General features: G+C 43.7%; 7 protein-coding genes across 7 annotated transcripts; 3 read left to right on the plus strand and 4 right to left on the minus strand.

The window, feature by feature from the left end:
- Nucleotides 1–1,085: 1,085 nt before the first annotated feature.
- Nucleotides 1,086–5,987, minus strand: I203_107653 (uncharacterized protein; the record flags this gene model as incomplete). The annotated part of the gene is made up of 14 exons (XM_065518231.1): nucleotides 1,086–1,325; nucleotides 1,413–1,669; nucleotides 1,760–1,819; nucleotides 1,890–1,964; nucleotides 2,033–2,213; nucleotides 2,284–2,389; nucleotides 2,453–2,663; nucleotides 2,743–3,103; nucleotides 3,164–3,474; nucleotides 3,552–3,802; nucleotides 3,909–4,469; nucleotides 4,553–4,993; nucleotides 5,137–5,472; nucleotides 5,641–5,987. 14 exons carry the CDS (start codon nucleotides 5,985–5,987, stop codon nucleotides 1,086–1,088), a joined length of 3,738 nt encoding a protein of 1,245 aa, XP_065372961.1.
- Nucleotides 5,988–6,403: 416 nt separating this feature from the next.
- On the minus strand, nucleotides 6,404–8,424 carry I203_107654 (uncharacterized protein; the record flags this gene model as incomplete). Its single annotated transcript, XM_019145727.1, has 9 exons — nucleotides 6,404–6,645; nucleotides 6,740–6,982; nucleotides 7,051–7,077; nucleotides 7,131–7,222; nucleotides 7,304–7,445; nucleotides 7,503–7,546; nucleotides 7,608–7,861; nucleotides 7,949–8,189; nucleotides 8,288–8,424. The coding sequence occupies 9 exons, from the start codon at nucleotides 8,422–8,424 to the stop codon at nucleotides 6,404–6,406; spliced, it is 1,422 nt and encodes a 473-aa protein (XP_019005546.1).
- Nucleotides 8,425–8,734: 310 nt separating this feature from the next.
- On the plus strand, nucleotides 8,735–10,250 carry I203_107655 (uncharacterized protein; the record flags this gene model as incomplete). The annotated part of the gene is made up of 8 exons (XM_019145728.1): nucleotides 8,735–8,954; nucleotides 9,064–9,131; nucleotides 9,208–9,313; nucleotides 9,406–9,604; nucleotides 9,688–9,713; nucleotides 9,785–9,844; nucleotides 9,920–9,934; nucleotides 10,003–10,250. The coding sequence occupies 8 exons, from the start codon at nucleotides 8,735–8,737 to the stop codon at nucleotides 10,248–10,250; spliced, it is 942 nt and encodes a 313-aa protein (XP_019005547.1).
- A 138-nt stretch (nucleotides 10,251–10,388) lies between these two features.
- Nucleotides 10,389–11,088, minus strand: I203_107656 (uncharacterized protein; the record flags this gene model as incomplete). Its single annotated transcript, XM_019145729.1, has 3 exons — nucleotides 10,389–10,579; nucleotides 10,643–10,761; nucleotides 10,823–11,088. 3 exons carry the CDS (start codon nucleotides 11,086–11,088, stop codon nucleotides 10,389–10,391), a joined length of 576 nt encoding a protein of 191 aa, XP_019005548.1.
- Nucleotides 11,089–11,549: 461 nt separating this feature from the next.
- Nucleotides 11,550–16,823, plus strand: I203_107657 (uncharacterized protein; the record flags this gene model as incomplete). Its single annotated transcript, XM_065518232.1, has 9 exons — nucleotides 11,550–12,090; nucleotides 12,340–12,818; nucleotides 12,876–12,941; nucleotides 12,998–14,292; nucleotides 14,342–14,422; nucleotides 14,480–15,311; nucleotides 15,379–15,720; nucleotides 15,810–16,370; nucleotides 16,473–16,823. 9 exons carry the CDS (start codon nucleotides 11,550–11,552, stop codon nucleotides 16,821–16,823), a joined length of 4,548 nt encoding a protein of 1,515 aa, XP_065372962.1.
- Nucleotides 16,824–18,243: 1,420 nt separating this feature from the next.
- I203_107658 (adenine phosphoribosyltransferase) lies at nucleotides 18,244–19,134 on the plus strand (the record flags this gene model as incomplete). Its single annotated transcript, XM_019145731.1, has 3 exons — nucleotides 18,244–18,303; nucleotides 18,415–18,728; nucleotides 18,972–19,134. 3 exons carry the CDS (start codon nucleotides 18,244–18,246, stop codon nucleotides 19,132–19,134), a joined length of 537 nt encoding a protein of 178 aa, XP_019005550.1.
- Nucleotides 19,135–19,687: 553 nt separating this feature from the next.
- Nucleotides 19,688–20,393, minus strand: I203_107659 (uncharacterized protein; the record flags this gene model as incomplete). Its single annotated transcript, XM_019145732.1, has 2 exons — nucleotides 19,688–19,818; nucleotides 19,886–20,393. 2 exons carry the CDS (start codon nucleotides 20,391–20,393, stop codon nucleotides 19,688–19,690), a joined length of 639 nt encoding a protein of 212 aa, XP_019005551.1.
- Between the last annotated feature and the right edge of the window lie 4 nt (nucleotides 20,394–20,397).

The raw sequence follows: 20,397 nt of genomic DNA on the forward strand, positions 1-20,397 counted from the left end.
AGATGTATCACTGGAATTGAATTGTTTTCCATAATAGATGATTTCTGTATGTCTGATGTCTGATCGTTGATTCACGCACAAGGGGGAGAGAGAGGGGTTTCACCTTAATTTTTGAAGGTGCAAATCTAAGATCTAAAATTAGCTTGGTTGCGTGAGGTCGGACCGAGTGTTCTCTGACACCTGCTGCTGCTGCTTTCCCTAGGAGATCTTTACGTTTGGTCAGGTAGGTTTACGATCTGTGATGGTGTGACGGTGATAGCAGAAGCGAGGTCAGTGAGTTATTGCTATGCTAAGCTATGCTAAGCTATGCTATACTTGGACTTTGACTGGTCTTTGAACTGCAAAGTGAAAACTGAAAAGATCAGTGTGGGGTGTTGGTAGCGTGCGTGCATTACGATAAAAATGTATTCATACTTCTATATTTACATATCTTGGGTTTCTAATGGTCATTACAGGAACAGGGTCCGTCCACTCGCTTAGTGCTCTAGTTCCCTTTAGTCCTTTGACAAAGGTATCAGGAAGTCAGGGTTCAGGGGTCTTGATTCCGCAGCAGCGGTCAACCTGTCGACTGCGCAGTAGCAATTGGTGTACCTGGTTGCATGCTTTGCTTTGGTTCCATAACAACGCGTGTAAGCTACAGCTAGCCAGTACGAGCAGTGTAGCACGTAAGTGGCGTATGACGGGATAAAACGATAAACACATGCACCACGATGACTTTACTTTACTCCGTTCAAATTAATATTGCGCAGTAGTCAAATGCTTGGATTCCAACTGGACACGAGTAAGTTAATGTTCCCGTACATGATGCGAACAGAAGAGGAGAGAAGAGGAAGACTGCAAGACTCTTGGCGAAGATCTGATGAGGCAAACCCTCAATGAGGAGTACCGGGGACCCCAAACTGTGGAGAAGCACTAGCACGCACGTCTGGCAAAGAATATGATACTTTTTATCAAAGACTAAATGCATACAAACAGACATGGTAATGATGGAACTAAGATCCTACAGATTGATCCTCACCTCACCGCTACATGCGATTCTTAGGCTACATAGCTCGCCATTTTCAAATGAAGTCCTCCTCTCATCTTTACCACTGTCTAGGAGGTTTACCTCTGCCTCTACCTCTTCCCCCTCCTCCCCCGCCTGCACTCTCGCCATTCTCGGAATTCCAGTTTGACTGCTGCTGATTGTTATTCTTATTTGATCCTTTTCTAGATTTCTGTTGTTTACCTCCTCCACTCTGCTGTACGGGTGTCTGAGTAGGCGGAGCAGGTAGAGGAGGGAAAGCATTTGGTGAAGGTGGACGATCAATCGGTGGTTTGAAGCCCTACAAACGATTCCACATCATCATCAGCTCATTCTGAAATTGGCCAACGTCAAAAGTTGAGTTGGTCTAAGTTTGAAGAACACCTACCGTCTTACTTCCTTCCAAAAACACATTATTCATCAACCCCTCGAAACCTCTCAGATCATCCGTATCATCGTACTCTTTCCATATTTTGTAAAGTAACAAAGCGAATTTAGAATCCTCGATCGAATCATGAGTATTGGTTTGAATATCTCTCTTAAGTAAGAACCAAGCCAAGAACTTTAATGATAATTTACGGTGTCGACCTGGTATAGTGAATAGGTTGACTGTGTCCATGACTTGAGATGGGGGTACGAAGATATCTAATTGACGTGACGAATGAAAATCAAGTCAACGATCCAGACATACATCCACCATAGGAAGAAAACAGGATAGGAGGTATGATGACTTACTGATCGTTCGGAAATCCTTAGATAATCCATGTCCTATAAATATGCATCCGAGATCGACCACTACACAGTACCATGATTCACATCAGCTATTCTCTCGTGTAACATCGCGGATCAAAGAGCTTCAACTTACATAACCTCAATTTCTTGTACGCCACCTTGAGAGGAACCAAGGTATGAGGCGAGTTGTTCGGGTCCAAGTCTCCAGCTATGAAGAGTAATTGCTGTCAGCTCGATCCACTTCCATCGGATGGTTAAAGCCGTCCGACTACTCACCCTTGATACCTGAGAACTCAGTCAGGTAATCTACCACAGCCTCACTCGTATGTATATAATCATCTATAAACGGCACACCCTCCTTTTCACCTTGTCCTCTAAGTACCGAAACTCTAGCAAGGGACATATGAGAGGGTCGAAGTATGTTTTTGGTTCCATCTGATCGGAATTCCATTTCTTCCTACAACATTTTAGCAGCATAGAATCAACATCGTTTCCTTCAGGTGTTAGATATCAGATAGGAAGCTTACCTGCTGTAAAGCCACAAACTCAGCATCTATAGCTATAAGTGTCCCAGGTTTTGGTAATTCATTTTCTTCCAATACCTTATGTTTGATCAGGGCATTACGTCGATTCCTGCACCGCTACGTCAACATCTGATCCATTAAAGTACTAAAAGCAGGTAAAAGGCTGACTCACCAAGCAATTGAAACATCCTTAAACAACACACTCTTATCAATCTCTTTTGGTAATCCATTCAAATGCAATAAATCCGAAGAATCAACCCTCTGTAGGAAAATTACGGAAGGGACTTTCCATTGATCCGGGAAGTTGAAAACTTCTTCTTCCGATATTGACCTCACCAAGAAATCATTAAACATTATCCAAATGGAACCCGCCTCATTCGACACTAAAAAGCAATCATAATATTGACCATCATCAGTATACGATAACGACATGGACAGACAGACATGAGATGTGTAACTCACTTTTAACGAAAGAGACCAGATGAGCAGGTGTGCGTTCATCCTCCTGTATCTGAACTACCAAACTTTTCACTTCATACGCGATTTTCTGTCCATCATCAATGTCAAGTTGAACATTTGGTTCCAAAAATCTCGTTTTGGATTTAAGGTCGTTTTTCCAAATATCGTACAGATCATTCGAAGTCATCATCGCATTGACGCTCAATACAGGTGGTAATTGGTCTCTATCACTGTTGAGGGTACGTTTGGAATCTAACGGTGCAAAAGACTTGCAATTACTGCACACTGCTTTGGTAGTGTTTTCTCTGAATATCGAGGATTTGAGGACATCATCGAACTTGGGTTTATCAGTGCCAGTGGTAGTCTACCATGATATTAGCATTCATGGATACGATAACATCATTGAGATGAGATCGGGACTCACTTTCTTTGGGTATATTAGATCAACAGCATGTAACGTTGTATCTCTTTCCGAAACGAATCCACAACTCCTACACGTATTGGTAGTTTTGATCTCCACACCCAATACCTGATCTATCGCTGATGCCTTTTGCACCTCATCTGATCCCTTCAAAGATAGATCTTGGATATCTTTCGTGCGTATATCGAAAGTCTCACCCTCGACTATCGATTCCGTGCTGAAAGTCGACAACAACCATCTATTGAAATTCTGGATGAGTGAGCCATAGGGTGCAGTCGATTTATCGTGATCGTCCATCAACCCCAATGCAGATGCTATACGATTTTACAATGTCATTAGCACCTATATATACACGCATGGTTGAACTGATCAAGTAGACACAATAACACACCTTGTGGCGTGGCACTGAACGCTCTGGAGAAATTACTAGCCTGACAGTTCCTTCCTTTTGCATCTTCCAGCATCCTGAATAGGAATCCAGCTTCACACAGAAGACAATGCTCTTTCTTGCAATCTACACATATATGAGCGGTCGCCACAGCTCGTATAGGTGAGATGTAATGAATAGCTTGTAATAATGAATTGGTATAGGAATTGAGAATATCGGTTTCCAGTCCCGAATAAGCGGTTCGGTTGTAGTATCTACAAGGATAAGGTACTCATCAGCTATAAGGCTCTTATATACGCCGTTCGTTCAATATTTCCATGAGAGGGGTAAATACGTGGCTTTGGAGAGGTATCGACTCACTCAAAATCGAAATCTTCTATACCAAATTTGGAATATTTAATTTCCACTTTCCTATAATATTTAGGTATCTCCCCGTCACCCGTCACCGCATCTTGCTCATCATCATCATCGTCATCTTCTACCGCATGTTCATCGTCGACATTCATCAAATCTTGATTTTCTCCACCACCTCCTTCTCTTCCAGTGGTTTTCTTGGTCTTCTTTGTGGCTTTCGCACCATTCTTTTTCTCCAATTTATCTTTCTCACTCCTGAATCTAGGTTCACTATTCCTTCTCCCATTAGTACCATTCATCAATCTACCGTTCTGGTTATTTACATTCGTATTCTTGTGAACGTTACGAGCACCCGGTCGAGAAGGTATAACATATCGTTTACCTTTTAATTCCTTTGGTGTAGTGGCATATCCAACGAAATCTACCATTTTCATCGAATTCAACACGGATGTAGGGATAGGTAAAGGCGGGTTGAAAAATGGTGAAGCGTCTGTGGCATATGAATCTGGTGGGAAATTGGATAACAATGGTTCGGAATAGTATGGCATACCGATGAGGTTTAAGGGGCTATCCCAAATCGTAGTGATAGTCAGCGTCACGTTGGGGACAATGCTTCAGTGGCCTTGGCCTCGACTACACATCACACTCACGTAGTATCTTCCCAGACTATGGGAGGTAATGGATCTGCCTGATCCGGCCATTCAGGTTTAATCCCATCATAACCGTTGAATGTGGGCAAGACCAATTGACCATTCTCATCGAGCTGCGCGGTCTCACCCGTATCATGATTTGTCCAAAGATGTAAATTCCCATCGGCATCTCCAAAAGCCAGATAATCACCTCGGGGAGATAAGGCCATGCTCGTCACGTATGAATTGATATCAAGTTGCTGGAACATTGATCCGGTCGATCCAGTTGACATGTCGACGGTCTGTAACATCCCCTGCTGTGAGGATATCACCAGCTTTGATGGATCTGTGGGGTGAAGTAAGGCGAATGCTGGTCCGGCGGGAAACGAGATGGGTGGTAGGGGACGGAGAGTTCTGATATCGTAAATTTTGACTAGTGGGTCGGGTAGAGGGTGTCCCTGCCTATGAAAATGAGATAGTTGTTAGTCATGCGATTAATTCGAAGAACAAAGTGACACATGAGTTGTTATGGGGACTCTTTAACGAATATTGTAACAGCTGTCTGATAGAATACTGAGGGTACATAGCATGAACAAACCACTGACATATGTGTCCACCCCCAGGTACATGCCAAATTCCCCTGTACGTCCGCCCCATTCAGTCCACCCGTATGGGCCTGGACGGGTACAATTGACGATTGCGATTTGAAGCCCGTCCTCGGATCTAAGAGGTTAATCTGTCCTGATAGACTAGCCGATAAGACTGATCTGCTTGATAGAGATGGAGAAAGCTTCACAATGGGTGCATTAGGTATATCGATCTTTCGGACCATCTCTCCTCTTGCTGTGTTGGCTAGTATTAGTGGACCTGTACCGCCCGCGATTACTTCGTGGGAATTGACCGGGTTAGGGGCCATTGATCGAAGGGAACGAGAGGGGTCGCTTGGTGGGTGTTATCTGGAATCAGCTCTCATCTACCAGACTTTCGATATTATCTGCCTAAACTCATCATTCACCATCGGTGATCCATCAACATGAATCTCGCTTCTTGTTCGACTTTATGATTCTCCATCTACAACCCACTCAAATAGATTCAAGCCAATCACTCACTCGACACTCCATTTAACGACCCCACCTCTCTTCCTCCCACTAATTCCTCCTTCAGTTAACGACCACACATCCCTATCCGTGATCCTCAGCTCCTTTACAGCCATATTGATCCCAGCAGCCATATTCAGATACCCTCCCTGAGGCACAGCGGAGAGTTTTGATCCGTGAGCAGGGAATTGAACATTGCGCGTCAGACTGATGGGCGTACATAGTGCAGTGATCGTTCCAGAGGAGGTTCCGAGCCATATTGTATCTGAGAAAGAGTCGATGCTGATCACGGTAGAGATAGGTTTAGGGTCGATGGACGTTGGGGGGAGGGTAAGGAGATGTAGTGGGTTGTAGGTCATCTTGTCATTGGCTTAAGAGTTTTTGGACATGGGAATGGATTCAAGAGGTCGGATTAGGGGTTGACCTTGGGATGCAGATATATGGATACAGATAATTATGATGACACTGGGATGAGATGCAGAAAGAGGAGATAGATGAATAGTAACAGTGACGCGATGATGCTCTCTCGTATAATATCTCTCTTGTCCCTAAGCTACTCGTAATGTTCACCTCCACCTCCGCAGGCTTTCGGTCGAAATCAATCACTGCTGTAAACATGGAGAAGTGTCCATTCATGCATATCATCTGTCATCATCAAATCGTATACATACATATATATATATACATATGCACTACGAGAATGTGTTATTCTCTTCTTCACATACTTGTCCTTCTCAACCCTACTAAGTCCTATCAGAAAAGACTTGTAATCACCTTACAAATCCTTCTTACCCTCTGCTCCCTCAGTCTCTGTTTTCGTCCCTTTATCTTTCAATTTCAACCTCTTCTCACCTTTATAATTATCCATCGCATTTAATCTTTCAGGTAAAGTAGGATGAGAATGATGATACATCGAGTAAAGCCAATCGTTATGAGGTGAAGATAAGTTGGTTATATGTAATTTGATTAACGCGGATGATAAATCGGATTTCTTATCTAACTGAACAGCGAATTCATCTATACATACATGTCCGAGTAATTAGCGAATCATCTCATTTTCGATATGTCCAGGGTTTTAGAAGATATCAGAGTGTAAGTGTGAATGACTTACCCGCTTGATATTCCATTCGTCTAGTCTCGGCGTTCAACAAGAACTTGACAAAGGCATCGGTAGGTTCAAGCACGAGTTGGAACAACATGAATCCAATACAGATGGGTTGAGGTTTAGCGACGGCCAGGGAGGGATCGAATCCGAACGAAGCGTAGAGAGATTTGTTGTTAATGAAGATTGAGAAGATGGTGAGAGTCAATAGGAGGTGGAGTTGGGTTACAAGGAGGAGTTTGGTAGGGTGGGCTGCAGCAAGTCGGGATACGAAATCAGCGTTGTAGATCTTGGCTATATATCTATGATTATGAATTCACCATAGTACCAGTGTCCGAGCTCATGACCTATAGATCATTGTTAGCTTATGTTGCATAAGTGGAAGCAGTAAGCTACTCACCAAGTACGGCAACGACTTCATCCACAGTACTATCCTTGATGAGGGTATCGTAAATGACGATATGCTTTGACCAGGGCAGACCATAGAAATATCTATCAGACCGAGAGTATAAGCTCTCGTATCTCTATCTACAATTGAGAACCAGCTAGCTGGACACGCGGGGGTGGACTTACGCATTAGAATGTGATGATCTTTTACTTCCATCAATCACATAGAGATGTTTGAGAGGGAAGCCTAGTTGACCAGCAAGTTCCTCAACTTTAGTTCGAAGTTCACCTTGAGGGAGAGGTTCGAGCTTGTTGAAGAGTGGCTGGACTGTAACATAGCATGTCAGCTATGGTTGATGCACAGGAACTTGATAGCTGGACCTACTGAATGTCGGATAAACGATTTGAAGTGTTAATTGAATACCGATCCTGGCGATCAAAGCATTAGCTTGTTCACTTGCTAACGGGTTTCTTGCAGAGTAATACTTACAGGAAAACCATCAACCATGGCACAAAGCTTTTACCTGCCCAATCGATTATCCTCAAGAACCCAGCTAAGACAGGTAAGCCAATGACAGCTGCCAGAGCATAAGTCTTGATAGTATCTGCTATCCACAACCTAACGGTTGACTTGTTGAAACCATGTTTCTGCTCTAACACGAATGTTTGGTAGTACGACCAAGGTAAACCGGGGAAAGAAGAGATGAGAGTTAACACTGTCATCCATGCTAATGAATGTGTAGTCTACTCAGGGCCAAAATTCAGAACGAATTATCAGTGAGTGAGAGAGATCGAACAAAGGAGCTATGTCTGAGGCTGAAGAGCACTTACAACTCGATTAGGTGAAATACCAATTTTACTCAAAAGACCACCAGTAAAATTCCATAATCCAGCATAAGCACCTAATTTGATCAAACCCCATCCTAAGAATTGATCAAAGATCAATTTCAAAAGAGCGAATCTGGTCTTGTCTTTACTGTACGATTGAGCTTTGGTGAATGTCTCTTTTGATACGTGCTGTTTCAGTGCGGGTGGTGGGAGAGGTCGCTCGTAGCATGGTAATTGACGACGTCTACAGGCATCAACGAACATAAATCAGAATACCCTTCGGTGTTCATTACTTAAGAGATGGTCCTGCTTGCAGCGAAGGTTATTGCAGTGTCCACTCACAAGATGTAGACTTCAAAAGCTGTTTGAACCCATGTACTGAGTATCACCAATTCCCTATAATTGATTTTAGGTGTATCAACGAGTTTGGCCAAGTAGGTGATGACACCGTCTATAGCTGATACGAGCGAGTTGGTCATTTTGTCTGCACTGTCCTTGCTCGCCTGTCCGGTGAATGAGATGGCAGACGGACAAGTGAAAAGAAGAGTGCTTCGATGCTTTCGGATGCTGCAATGATGCTCTTTTGTTCGTCATCTCGTTGCTGGTTACGTGGCACGCGGCACATCTTGGCGGGTTGAGGGCGGCGATGTCCGCTTGGTGATCATCGGACATTTATCGACCGACACCACAAACGTCATTAACGAGATGTTTTTAGTAGTTCTTATCTCGAGACATACTCGTATAGATCAACTTCGACCTGTATATAATCATCACCGAAGCTGGAGAACAATGTTCGAATCATCCTCACCGACCTTAACATGGACAAACGTCCTGATCGGACTCCTATTCATCCTATTCGATTCCCTTCTCTCCCTCGTACTAGGGCTGGGAATAGGAGGATCCCTGATGGTAGCTGCAGGAAGATGCGTCTTGCAATTGAGCGTGATGGGTTTGATACTGGATAAGGTATTTGCTAGCAATAACATATGGGGGGTGTTTGGTATTGCAGGTGAGCTATTCAAGACGACTAACATGGGCTCTTCCTTCTTTTGAGAGTGCCCGATTCATGGGTTTGCAATTAATGGAAATTGACAAGTGCTTTCATCGGTACCTCCTAGCTCTACTGAATGTCTTGGGTGCCTTTGAAGCTACTTATAACAAGTCGAAGAGAAGGTTCAGTAATATGGTATGTACATATACTACAAAATATTAGTTCTCCCAGGGGCAAATTTCCAGCTAATAACAGATAATTCTCGTCTTAGTTCCCCCTAATCCTCGCATCAATGTTAAGTGGTACCGTACCAATCTCAGTGATAGGCACGAGATTCGCAATGTCCCAAAATCCATTCTGGAAACCTGATCAATATGGTGAGGTCAACCCCCCTCCAATCTTGTCCTATATCGACTTGATTTGACAAAGTATGTGTGAAGCTGATTTGAGAGGATCATCAATGTGATAGTACCTATAATTGGTATGATACTAGGCAATGCCATATCGGCAATTGGGATCGCTCTTAATACTGTCCACAAGGAGTTCTCAGAGAACAAGGATAAAGTAGAGACCTACCTTGCGTTCGGAGCGAGCAGGTTCGAAGCTTGTAAACCTGTTGGAAAAGAGGCTTTGAAATTGGCTTTGTTACCTACCGTCAATCAGATGAGGTGAGTTTTGTACAGGTCCAATTCCAAGACAAAGTTTCACAGTGGCACATTACGCTAATATCGGAATAATGGCCATTTGACAGTGTCATTGGTCTGATTTCGATACCCGGTGAGTCGAACCTCCCCTCGATGACTTTAGGCATCTTCTTATACTCACAAATCGCGTGTCCGGTGATGTAGGTATGATGACAGGAGCTATCATTGGGGGTCAGAGTGTAGAAAACGCAGCTCGTTTACAAAGTAAGCATAATGATTAAAAGAGTGTAATTGCCGCAGTGTGTCGTCTCGACTGGCTGACATCATGTGCTCTTGCAGTGATCATCATGTTCAGTAAGCTTAACACCCATCGATCAAAAGTGTTTACCAAAAGATCAGCTGAAATCATGACCTTCACACAGTGATATCCGCCTCATCAGCATTATGTACCCTCCTCGCGCTGTTCTTCTCTCTCACCACATTGGTCGACTCACGATGTCGAATTCGACCTGATCGTTTGGATTCTCGTAAACCCATCTTCTACCGATATAGGGACTTGGCTGGGGAGAAGATCTGGAAAGGGCTGAAGGGATTGAAATGCTGGGGAAGGAAAGAGAATGGAACAGAAGAGGAAAGAAGGGGTTTGTTGGATGGCAGACAGAATGATTAAATCAATGATTTAAGTGACATATCTGGAGAAAACAAAATGGCTTTTATTAGTCGAATTAAAACATAGAGTAATAGTCCTTAGCTGTCTTATCAAAGTATAATACATATTGCCTATGAGTACCGTACAACCACTCCCCGATTATGCGGCACTCCTGTTCCTAGGTGGATATAACACTCTGTTCACCAAGTCTATAGATAGATCCACAGCTTGAGAACTCGCTTTATCCCCTACTGCATCCCAATAGTAAGGTTTCCTCTGTCCATCCTCACTGGACGTTTCGTCCGTCGCTGGATAGCTAAATGCCATCGGTGGTATACCTGCATATGGATCTATTACACGATAGTTCGGTCTCAACGTCGAACTTTCGGCCAAGTGATATGGCGATTACTGACCTGTTATACAGTTTATCGAATTCCAATCCGGTGTTCTATATATCGTCAGAGCAGCATAAGACCAGTATGTAAGTAGTACGACCATCATGAGCCAGCACGGGACTACGATACTCCATTGTCTAAAACACAATAACATGTTAGCCATCCGATGACCCCTCACTATTAGATCTTACCACTTACCTATCGGGCAACCAGCTCGTCCAGCTACTGTCTCCAGGTGAGAAAGCCCAAAAGAGATACAAGGCGAATAAAAGGTATGTACCTAGTATAGCTATACTGGAGTACACATCGACAGAATTCGGCAAATCATCTTGAGGTTTTTGGCTGGCTGAGTCGTCGCTTGGAGGAATAGGGGGCCAAGGAGAGATGGGAGATAAGGGTGATACGGGGTTGATAGTCGGTGAAGAGGTTGGAGACGGGGTGCGTGTAGATGAGCGAGATGTCATAACTTGCTATATATACTGTACCATCTTAACGTTATACTGTGATTTAGCTGTGGTAGTTGGATGCATAAAAGCACAAGTTAAATAAATTCGACCAATTGACTAATTAACCTTAGTTGAGTGATCGACGGGTTCAGATGCAGATGCACAATAACAAACGGACATCGCCGCACGGATCTCTCGTTATTCTTATCCGGCCATAAGACACTCAAAGGACGCGCTCAGACCACTACTCAATGCACCAGGAGGATCATTGCTATCGAGCATATACAATTGATATGACAGACAACATATGACAGGTACCCCGCTGGTCTGCTGGTAGCGATAATTAATCATCAATACGAGTCCCGCAAGGAGGGAAAGCATCGGGGAGGAATACAAACGCAGGAACACAGTCGCAAAGAACCCCTTGGCCTTGTCTGTAATATCATCAACAGCAATAGCAACAGCAACAGCGAATCAAGATGAAATCACCCTCTTTGACTACACCGACCCTATCCTCCTCTTCTATCCGTCCACCCAATCTCGCTCCTGACAGAGCACCGTCACCAAATCTGCCTCATCGACCATCAACCTCGTCGAACCGTTCGTTGAAGAGATCAGAAGCGGACTTTGAAGCAGCTCTGTTAGATCCTAAATCAACGTTGTTCTTATCTGCTGGAAGTCGAATAGGTGAAGATGATAATGAGCCCAATGCGAATACGAATCTGAAGAAGTACAATGATCCGAATGCTCCTTTGCCAATTGAGAAAACGAGCTTCGAAGATGATTTGAACAACTTGAAAAATAGAGGATTAGGTATATTAATGGAAAGTCCATCAAGTCCAACCAAGAAGAACAGTAATATAGGTGTTATGCCTCCTACACCATCTACGATAGGTACTGAGAGAAGACATAATAGGCGAGCATCTCAGATGACGAATGATAGTGGATATCAAAGTAGTGGATATAGCGATACGACAACACCATCTAGGAGGAGAGCAAGTAAATCTTTGGGTATTGATGGTTAGTCGTTTTCCTCCTCCCAAAACACCTCCTTTCGTTATATATGGTATCTCATGTATATACACCTTTCTACATGATACCTTTCAAATCACACTACTACTGCTACTACCGTGAAACAGGTTAAAGAAAGGAAAAGCTGACTTTGCACGTTATGTCTCTTGAATCTCGCAATTCTTACTTTCATTTCCTCTCCCGAATATCATTCTGCTTCTCCCCTTTCCTCACACGCACATACGCACATACACACAGCCGAGTTGGGTGAAAAACCAATACCAAAGCAAAGTTCGATGGCTCCCAAGCGAAGATCGATATTCCGTTCGCCCGGTACAGCATCATCACCTGATTTGGCGACTTTAGTGAGAAAGGCCAAGGAAGCTAAATCGACAACGACATCGACAAAAATCGATGAAAACACTACACCTTCTTCAGCTGGACTTGCGACTACTACTACACCGATCAGGAAGGGGAGTACCAATCGTAGACCAAGTGTGTCGAATTCAATCAAGAACTCCAATATCAATACTTCGACGACAACTTCGCAAGCTGAGTCGTCTACAACGTCAATGAACAGGGAACGATCAGGAACGAGTCCGAAAGTGGATAATGAACATTGGCAAAGATATGGGAATATGTTGGGAGGAAATCAGATGGCTGTCATTGCTGAAGGGTCAGGTACGATAGGTGGGGTGGGCAGGAGTAGAACCCAATCGTCGGAGGAGGGTTTTAAGGTGAGCTCAAATCGATATCTAAACACTTCAGACCACATCCAGCTAATTTCAGAGTAGAGTATGAGAAATAAGGCTAGAGGTGTATTTGGAAAGATGTTTGGTTCATCGAAGGATCATCATCTAGTAAGTCTCTGCGCCTCATTTAAAAATTTCCCCTTTGTGAAGTTGACACATCGTAGCCTCCCACCACACCTCCTTCCGCTACTTCATCTCGCTTCCCCGACGACCAGAGTCCACGTCCGCCCGTTCCTCCCGTCCCATCCGCCTACGCCGCCAATCGACGCAAAGCACCCAGTCCACCCGGATCCACATTTGACGCCTTTAATGCGAATACCATTCCTCCTACATCATCTCGTTCTGTATCCGCTTCTACCGTTCAAACTCGACGTCAACCCAGTCCAGTGTACGATGGGCGAGATTCCGTTACACCCACGAAGGATCGGACAGTATCTGGCACCAGTAACCTTAGTACGGACAAACCTCTGCCAGCGGTGATAGAACCTGAAGATGGACCACGACGGACTCCTAGTACGTCTCTGAGAGCATCGGGGCACTCTCGCCAACCAGCGAGTGCAGCGTACGATGATAGTCCCCCTACAAACGAACCTTCCCTCAAACCCTCAGCTTCTCCCGCTACACAGGCTGTTCACACTTTCAAGTCCGATATGGCGGGGATGTTAGCCAATATAGGGCAGACGGAGCCTGCTAAAGAATTGGGTTTACCTCCAGATAGTCCAAGACTGGCAAGAAATAGGACAATATCTACGGAGACTGCTCGAGAACCAATAAAAAACAGATTCCCTACCGAATTGGGCAGAACAGCTTCTATCAAAAACACCACTAGGCATCTATCGCCTATACCTAACCAGCGGACTAGCTCTTTACCCAGCGAACCTCCTCAACTCGAGAGGGTGGTAGCTAAACGTACGACATCTTCACCTTCACCCAACGCTTCTCTCAATGGCGATTCGAGTTTGATGCCTAATCAGCATGCTATATCGCGATCTTCAAGTAGATGGTCAGGCAGGAAATCATCGACATCTAAATCACCTGTTCATTCAACTGTACCTTCACCCAACCGTTCACCATCTTTATCAAGAAATAAGAAATCATCTGACGAAGGTGGATCACCATTGGTCCCATCGTCAGTCAAATTGGTATCTAGCCCTAAACAACAGGAGAGCTCGACAATCTCGCCGTTGAATCTGACAAGCGAAGGATTGGCCAAGTCATCTTTCATCAATAGTTCGCCGTGGGGTAAACAGACTCCAAGGATGATGAGTGCTCCTACGTATAGCACCAACGAGTTGAGCAAGGATGATCAGCTGGAAGTGGTCAACACTCCTCCTGAAACACCCAGGACAACACATGAAGAGGATGAGAAGGAGAAAGGTCGACGACTGGCCTGTGAATTCCTGGAAGATAATTTTGTTAGTGTACCCGGTGAGAAGGTAGCGGAGTTCCTGGGAGGACCGTGAGTTTAGCATCACTACTGTGTATGACCAGTGCTGATCGATCAATAGACGAGCTGTCAATGCGATTACTCTAAAGTACTACATGCAGTACTTTGATATGAAAGGACAGACTTTGGTCGATTCTTTCAGGTGAGCTAGCTTGCGAAAGGATTTATCGCGATATGCTGTGGCTTACATAGCTTGTAGGGATTTATGTCAGAAACTTCACTTAAAAGCTGAATCTCAAGAAATCGACCGAATCATTGAAGGGTTCTCAACTCGATATTTCGAGTGTAACCCTTCGACCGTCTATGGTACACCTGGTGTTGTCCACACAGTCACAGCGGCAATGCTCATGCTTAACACCGATCTACACATTGCTGAATTGAACAAACATATGTCAAGGACCGATTTCGTCCGTAACGTCATGCGAGCGATACACGAGAGTATGCCAGCTGGAGATAGATCTTCTACACCTGACTTGATCAGGGACGACAGTAGTAGTATGAAGTTAGGATTCGGTTCGAATGCTTCTATGGCTCCTTCATTTGTCATGGTCAGAGCAAAGACACCTGCAAACCCACCTTCAACTCAACGAAGTGCTTCTGCACCTGTCGTTGTCAATGCTGGACCACCTCGAACGGACAGTACATCGTCGATCGGGACCAACGGGATAGAAACGAAGACTCGGGGAAGTTCAACAACAGTCAGCTCATTCAACTATAACAAAGCTTGGGAGGTTGAGGCTGAGAATGCCCTGAGGGAGATATACGCAAGTGTGAAAAATGATAGGATCTTATTACCTATTTCAGGCAATCAAGGCGCGAATGCGAATCGACAATCGATGATTTCTATATCGAGTAATGGACCATTCGATAGGAGTCGAACGGTTAGAAGTCCCTCGGATAGAGTAAATGCGTTGAAGAGAGGTAGTATAAGAGGAATGCAGGGATTGTTGAACAATCCTTATGGATCACAATGGTCAGCTTCAGATGGGAGACTTAGTCCGACCCCTTCTTACGCTACTTCCATCAACGAGGTGAGCGATCAAAGTCTGTCTAAATCAATGATGGGTATAGTCAGCTCACCTGATTTGATTTATTTAGGGTCTCGGTTCTTTTGCGCCTACTTTGGGATTCGCCTCTAATCTATCGCATACGGTGATTCGCGAACAGGACGATGAGATCCGCAGTCTCGATTCACAAACCAGCGACGATACGACGGAAGATATGGATGATGACGAATTGGCTTTACTTGGTGCACCATGGGCTAAAGAAGGTCTGTTATCCAGGAAACTGTACTGGGAAGCAGTAAATAAGAGAGCAAAGAAGAACGATTGGAAACAGTTCTTCGTGGTCATTTCCAAAGGGGAATTGTACATGTTCACTTTTGGTGAGAAAGGAGGAGGAGGATTCATGGGTGGGTCAGTAGGTGGTGGAAATTGGCTTGTGAGTCTGATTCACCTTATCACTCATCTGATGATAAGTCGAGGAAATGAATCTTACTGATGTTTCAATGGAAACCTGTGGTATGGTAGGAAAATGCCAACGCAAATGGTCAAATCAGTCTAATGCACACCATGTCAGTAGCATTACCTAAACCGGGGTATAATGCCAATCGACCTTATTGCTTTTCGCTTGCCACTCCATCGGGAGAAACGAGCTTCTTCCAAGCTGGTACGGAAGACTTGGTCTCGGAATGGGTATCAGCGTGCAATTATTGGGCAGCAAGGAAATCTAGACAACCTTTACAAGGTGGTGTATCAAATATGGAATATGGTTGGAATAGAATATCATCCACAGAGGGCGAACAGCGACAACGTGACGACGATGATGATAGAGCTAGTGTGAAAAGTGGAAGAAGTAATTTATCAAAGTTGAACGTCTCGACCTATGGTAGGAGAAATAATCATAACTATCACAATTTGTCAAATCCGAATGATAAGATTTATATAAATGATTGGAAACCTCCTCCACCTGCTACGATGCCTTCACCACTTGATGAGGAATCTCAATTAGAAGCTCTACAGAGCTATGTTAGAGCGTTGGTTGATGAATTGGAGGGTCATAAGGCGATTGAAGAACCGATGAACAAACTTGTGAGTCATCATGTTTTATATTTTATTGTAATACTGGAACCATGCTTTTCCTAGCGTTGTTGTATTACGATTTTACTGATCTTTTGTTGTTGGGAAACATAGTACACATCAGGATCTAAAAATCATACCAAAGCGAGAGAAAATTGGAAAGCGAAATCGCATTATATCCATACGGAGATATTCAAATATGAAACTTATGTCGAGGCTTTACGCAATGCAATCTCGTTAAGGGTTAAGAAGCAGGGCGAAAAGAAGTTGGAAAAATCTTTAGCTAGGAGTATGACTAGTTTACATCGAAAGGATTCGCAAGACGATGCCAACGAGGAAGAAGAAGAAGAATACGGACTCACTACTACTAAGACGAATGGAACTCATAATGGACATGATGAAGAGGATGATGAAGAGGATGAAGGATATGGTACACCTAATGGAAATGATATGATTAGACGATAATATTCTGTTTGTTGATGTACATATGTTTTTGTATTTACAGTTGATATTATATGTATCTACCCTTTGCCATGATGCGGTATACTGAAAGAGGCTACCTATGAGGATTGTACAAAGTAGGGGCAAGGTGAATATTGATCGTTTAGAGGCGATGAGAACGGGGGTATACTATCTGTAATTGAAGCAGCTTACGACTACAACCATTGAACTTTATTTCCCAAAAACTCGAACTATATATCTTGTATATCTACCGGTCTACCAAGAAGGCCTCGTTGAACAAAGATATATATACCATATGCAATGTAGAGAGACTGATCAACGATGTCAATTCCTACTGTCATTTCAACATCGCAATACCCCTTGCTGAACGAATCGCCACCGACGAAAAAACGAGTTCAATATGTACGAAACGACCTTTGAAAATTTCGAATTCATCTTATGGACTATCCTCACACCCATAGCCACATACACGTTCTTCACTGCCCCCTGCTCATCTCCTTGATTAGAGAGAATATGTTGGCATGTACTTTGGGGTGTCCTTTTTTGGTTGAATAGGAGATATGGGTATCCAGAGATTGAAGATCCGCCTGTAAGTCTTCCATGCCATTTAGAGACGATGCTTATGTATGGTATGGGTGGAGGGAATAGCCCGAGTTTTGTTATTACAGAGAGCCTATTGTGCTAATACCGAGAAAGCGAATGCAAAGCAGACCTCGACCTGAACCAAAAGATTGTGTTGGTACGGAGCGAGGAGAAGATGTGAAGGAAAGAAGATAATTCCGGTTTCTTCTTTTGCCACTTTACAATAGACTTTCGAAAACACTTTGATGATACATAGGGTGATCATGAGCTTTTGATGGGTGAAAAGAATTCCTGTTGTCGATATATATCATATGTATGATTAAACTATGTATCGATGTAGATGGTCTTGTTCGCTACCTTTTGCTCTAGTAATGAAGACTGATTGGGTCATGTTCGAATGGCAGATAATTGTGGAGCTCACTCATATCAGTGTAAGGATTGGTCTTATCACGATTCCTTACATCTGCTAAGGAGTCTAGTCTGCTATTGATATCAGGTGTACAGTGATACATGTTCTCCCGATTTGATGCATTGAGATGATCAACCGCCTATTGTATCTGGTCTGGTCAGTCACCTGCAAATTAGGTTAAGCGAGTGAAGACTTACTTGCGCACGGTCCTCCCCGCCGGCCATCCCCATCTCTCCCACATGGCTCTCGCTCGATCTCGTTTAATTGACGCCATTTTCATTTTCATTTTGATAACAGCAATTTTTTTTTTGTTTACAGGTTTCTCGGGTCTCTGACAGAACTGGGATCTACAAGTATCTACAACTCACTCATCTATCTATCTCTTTCTCTGCTTCATCTAATATCCTGATCCAGATCCATCAACCACAAACAATGTCCGACGTCACTTACCTCAAATCATTACTTGGTGTTCACCCAGATTTCCCCAAGAAGGTATGTCCATGTCCGCCTTATCTATCCATCACACGTTTCTCAATTTATATATCCTCCCAACTACCCGGATGTTGATACTGGTATTGATACGTGCTGTGATATGTCATATAGGGAGTGACATTCCTCGACATCTTCCCAATCCTCCGTGATCCCGTAGCTTTCGAAACACTTATCACCCATCTCCTACACCACATCATCACCACCAACGCCGAACGACCAGATGTCATTGTAGGTTTGGACGCTCGAGGATTCCTCCTGGGTCCAATCATCGCCATGAGATTGGGATGCGCCTTTGTCCCAGTTAGAAAAGGTGGTAAATTACCTGGAAATCTGGAAGTCGTTAAATACGCGAAGGAATACGGTCATGATGAGTTTGAAATGCAGAGTGGAGCTATCAAGGATGGTCAGAAATGTATTGTCATTGAGTGAGTGGATCGTATCGTCGTGTTATCGTGTTCTACCTAGCCATCTTCCCTCTCTTCTCGGCAGAATATTTCTTCGGCCTGGGAGTATCATGGTGATCATACGTATCATTATGACCATCCATATCCAAATTTTTGCCAATTCTTCCAATTCGGCTCGCTACATCGTCTTATCATCACACAACCCCAGCTCTTAACATTTCTTATAACATGTATCAAGGTATTAACGAACCCTCTCTACCGCAGCGACCTCATCGCCACGGGAGGATCAGCCTCAGCCGCTGGTGAACTCATCAAGAAATCCGGTGGTAAGACTTTAGAATACGTCTTCATCGTTGGTCTACCTTTTTTGAAAGGTCATGAGAAATTGGATGCCCCTTCTTACTGGATCGTAGAAGCTGAGGACTAAGCCATAGCGCAACATGTATAAAGAAGTCTTTTTATCATCCAACGTTACATGTATCTTTGGATTACATTTTGAACCTGCTTGTTACTATCTCTTGCTCTCTACAAAATAGAATATACCATATAATTTCAAAAACTATCTGTTCGTCATATATATATATATACATGTACATGTGTGATATGCAAATGAAACAGGGCTCATATATACACATGAGAAAGATAGAAAAGTCATTAATCGTGAAATACTGTATGTACAATGCAGGATAGACTGGAAAGGATATCGAATGAAAGATGCAAGGATATGATACAGTTTGAGAGAATGCTTGAGTTCATATACAAAGAATGATTGGGGGGTGAAAAGGGTCTATAATTTGAGGTTGGATAATATAAATGATTGGGACAGATGAAATGATGGAACGAGGTCGTGAGTCGTATTTTTTCCCGCTTCCAATCTTGTTGGTCTCGAGCTGTTTGAAGCCCAAAACTGGCTTCATGTCCAGGGACAACTTTCGATTTCACTTGATATTTTTTCTCTTTGGTTCCTTTTTGGTTCTGCTCTAGATTCCAGCGCTCACCAGATTATAATGACTCGGCCAGAGATGTAAATCCGTATCGAAAGACTCTTTAGGTGGAATTATCTGATCGATTATAGTATTGATAGGATCGGCAGCACGAGTATTGTTCGTTGCTAGGAATTGGCGAATGTCGTCAACTCCAATTCAGTTGTTATATCGCGAAAGCCATATTCAACTCACATTGACCATGATTGCTCCCTCTTTCAACTCTCTCACCCTCACCTTCAAATACCGTTCCTTCCCCACTGCCACTCCCGCTCTCGCTCAAATTGTCGCTCTCGCTATCATCGGTGGTTTCATCTTCCGAATCGGAATCAATGATCAGAGCTCTCATAACACCTTCCATACCATTCTCCAAATCAGCCATCGATATACCTTGAGTTGGTGTGACAGCTTCAACGCCTAGAGCAGGTTCGAGTCCCAATCCCAATCCCAAGCCCGAGCTCGAAGTTGAAGTCAATCTACCTCTATCTCTTTGTCTCGGTTGAGGTGGATTTGCCCTAGATCTGGGGGCACTAGGTCTATCCGTTATTCCCATACTTTCCAATTCCCTCCTACTTTCCCATACCCTCTCGTTGGCCAGTCTTCTATCATCCCTTATCCTCTCTTGTTCCTCTGTTGATCGTCTCTGCGGCTGAGTCACGAGGAATCTAGGTAAGACCTGTTCGGTAGGCGGATCAGTCGTCATATCA

This window comes from Kwoniella mangroviensis, chromosome 2 (genome assembly GCF_000507465.2).
Source record: "Kwoniella mangroviensis CBS 8507 chromosome 2, whole genome shotgun sequence".
Classification (NCBI taxonomy): Eukaryota; Fungi; Basidiomycota; class Tremellomycetes; order Tremellales; family Cryptococcaceae; genus Kwoniella; species Kwoniella mangrovensis.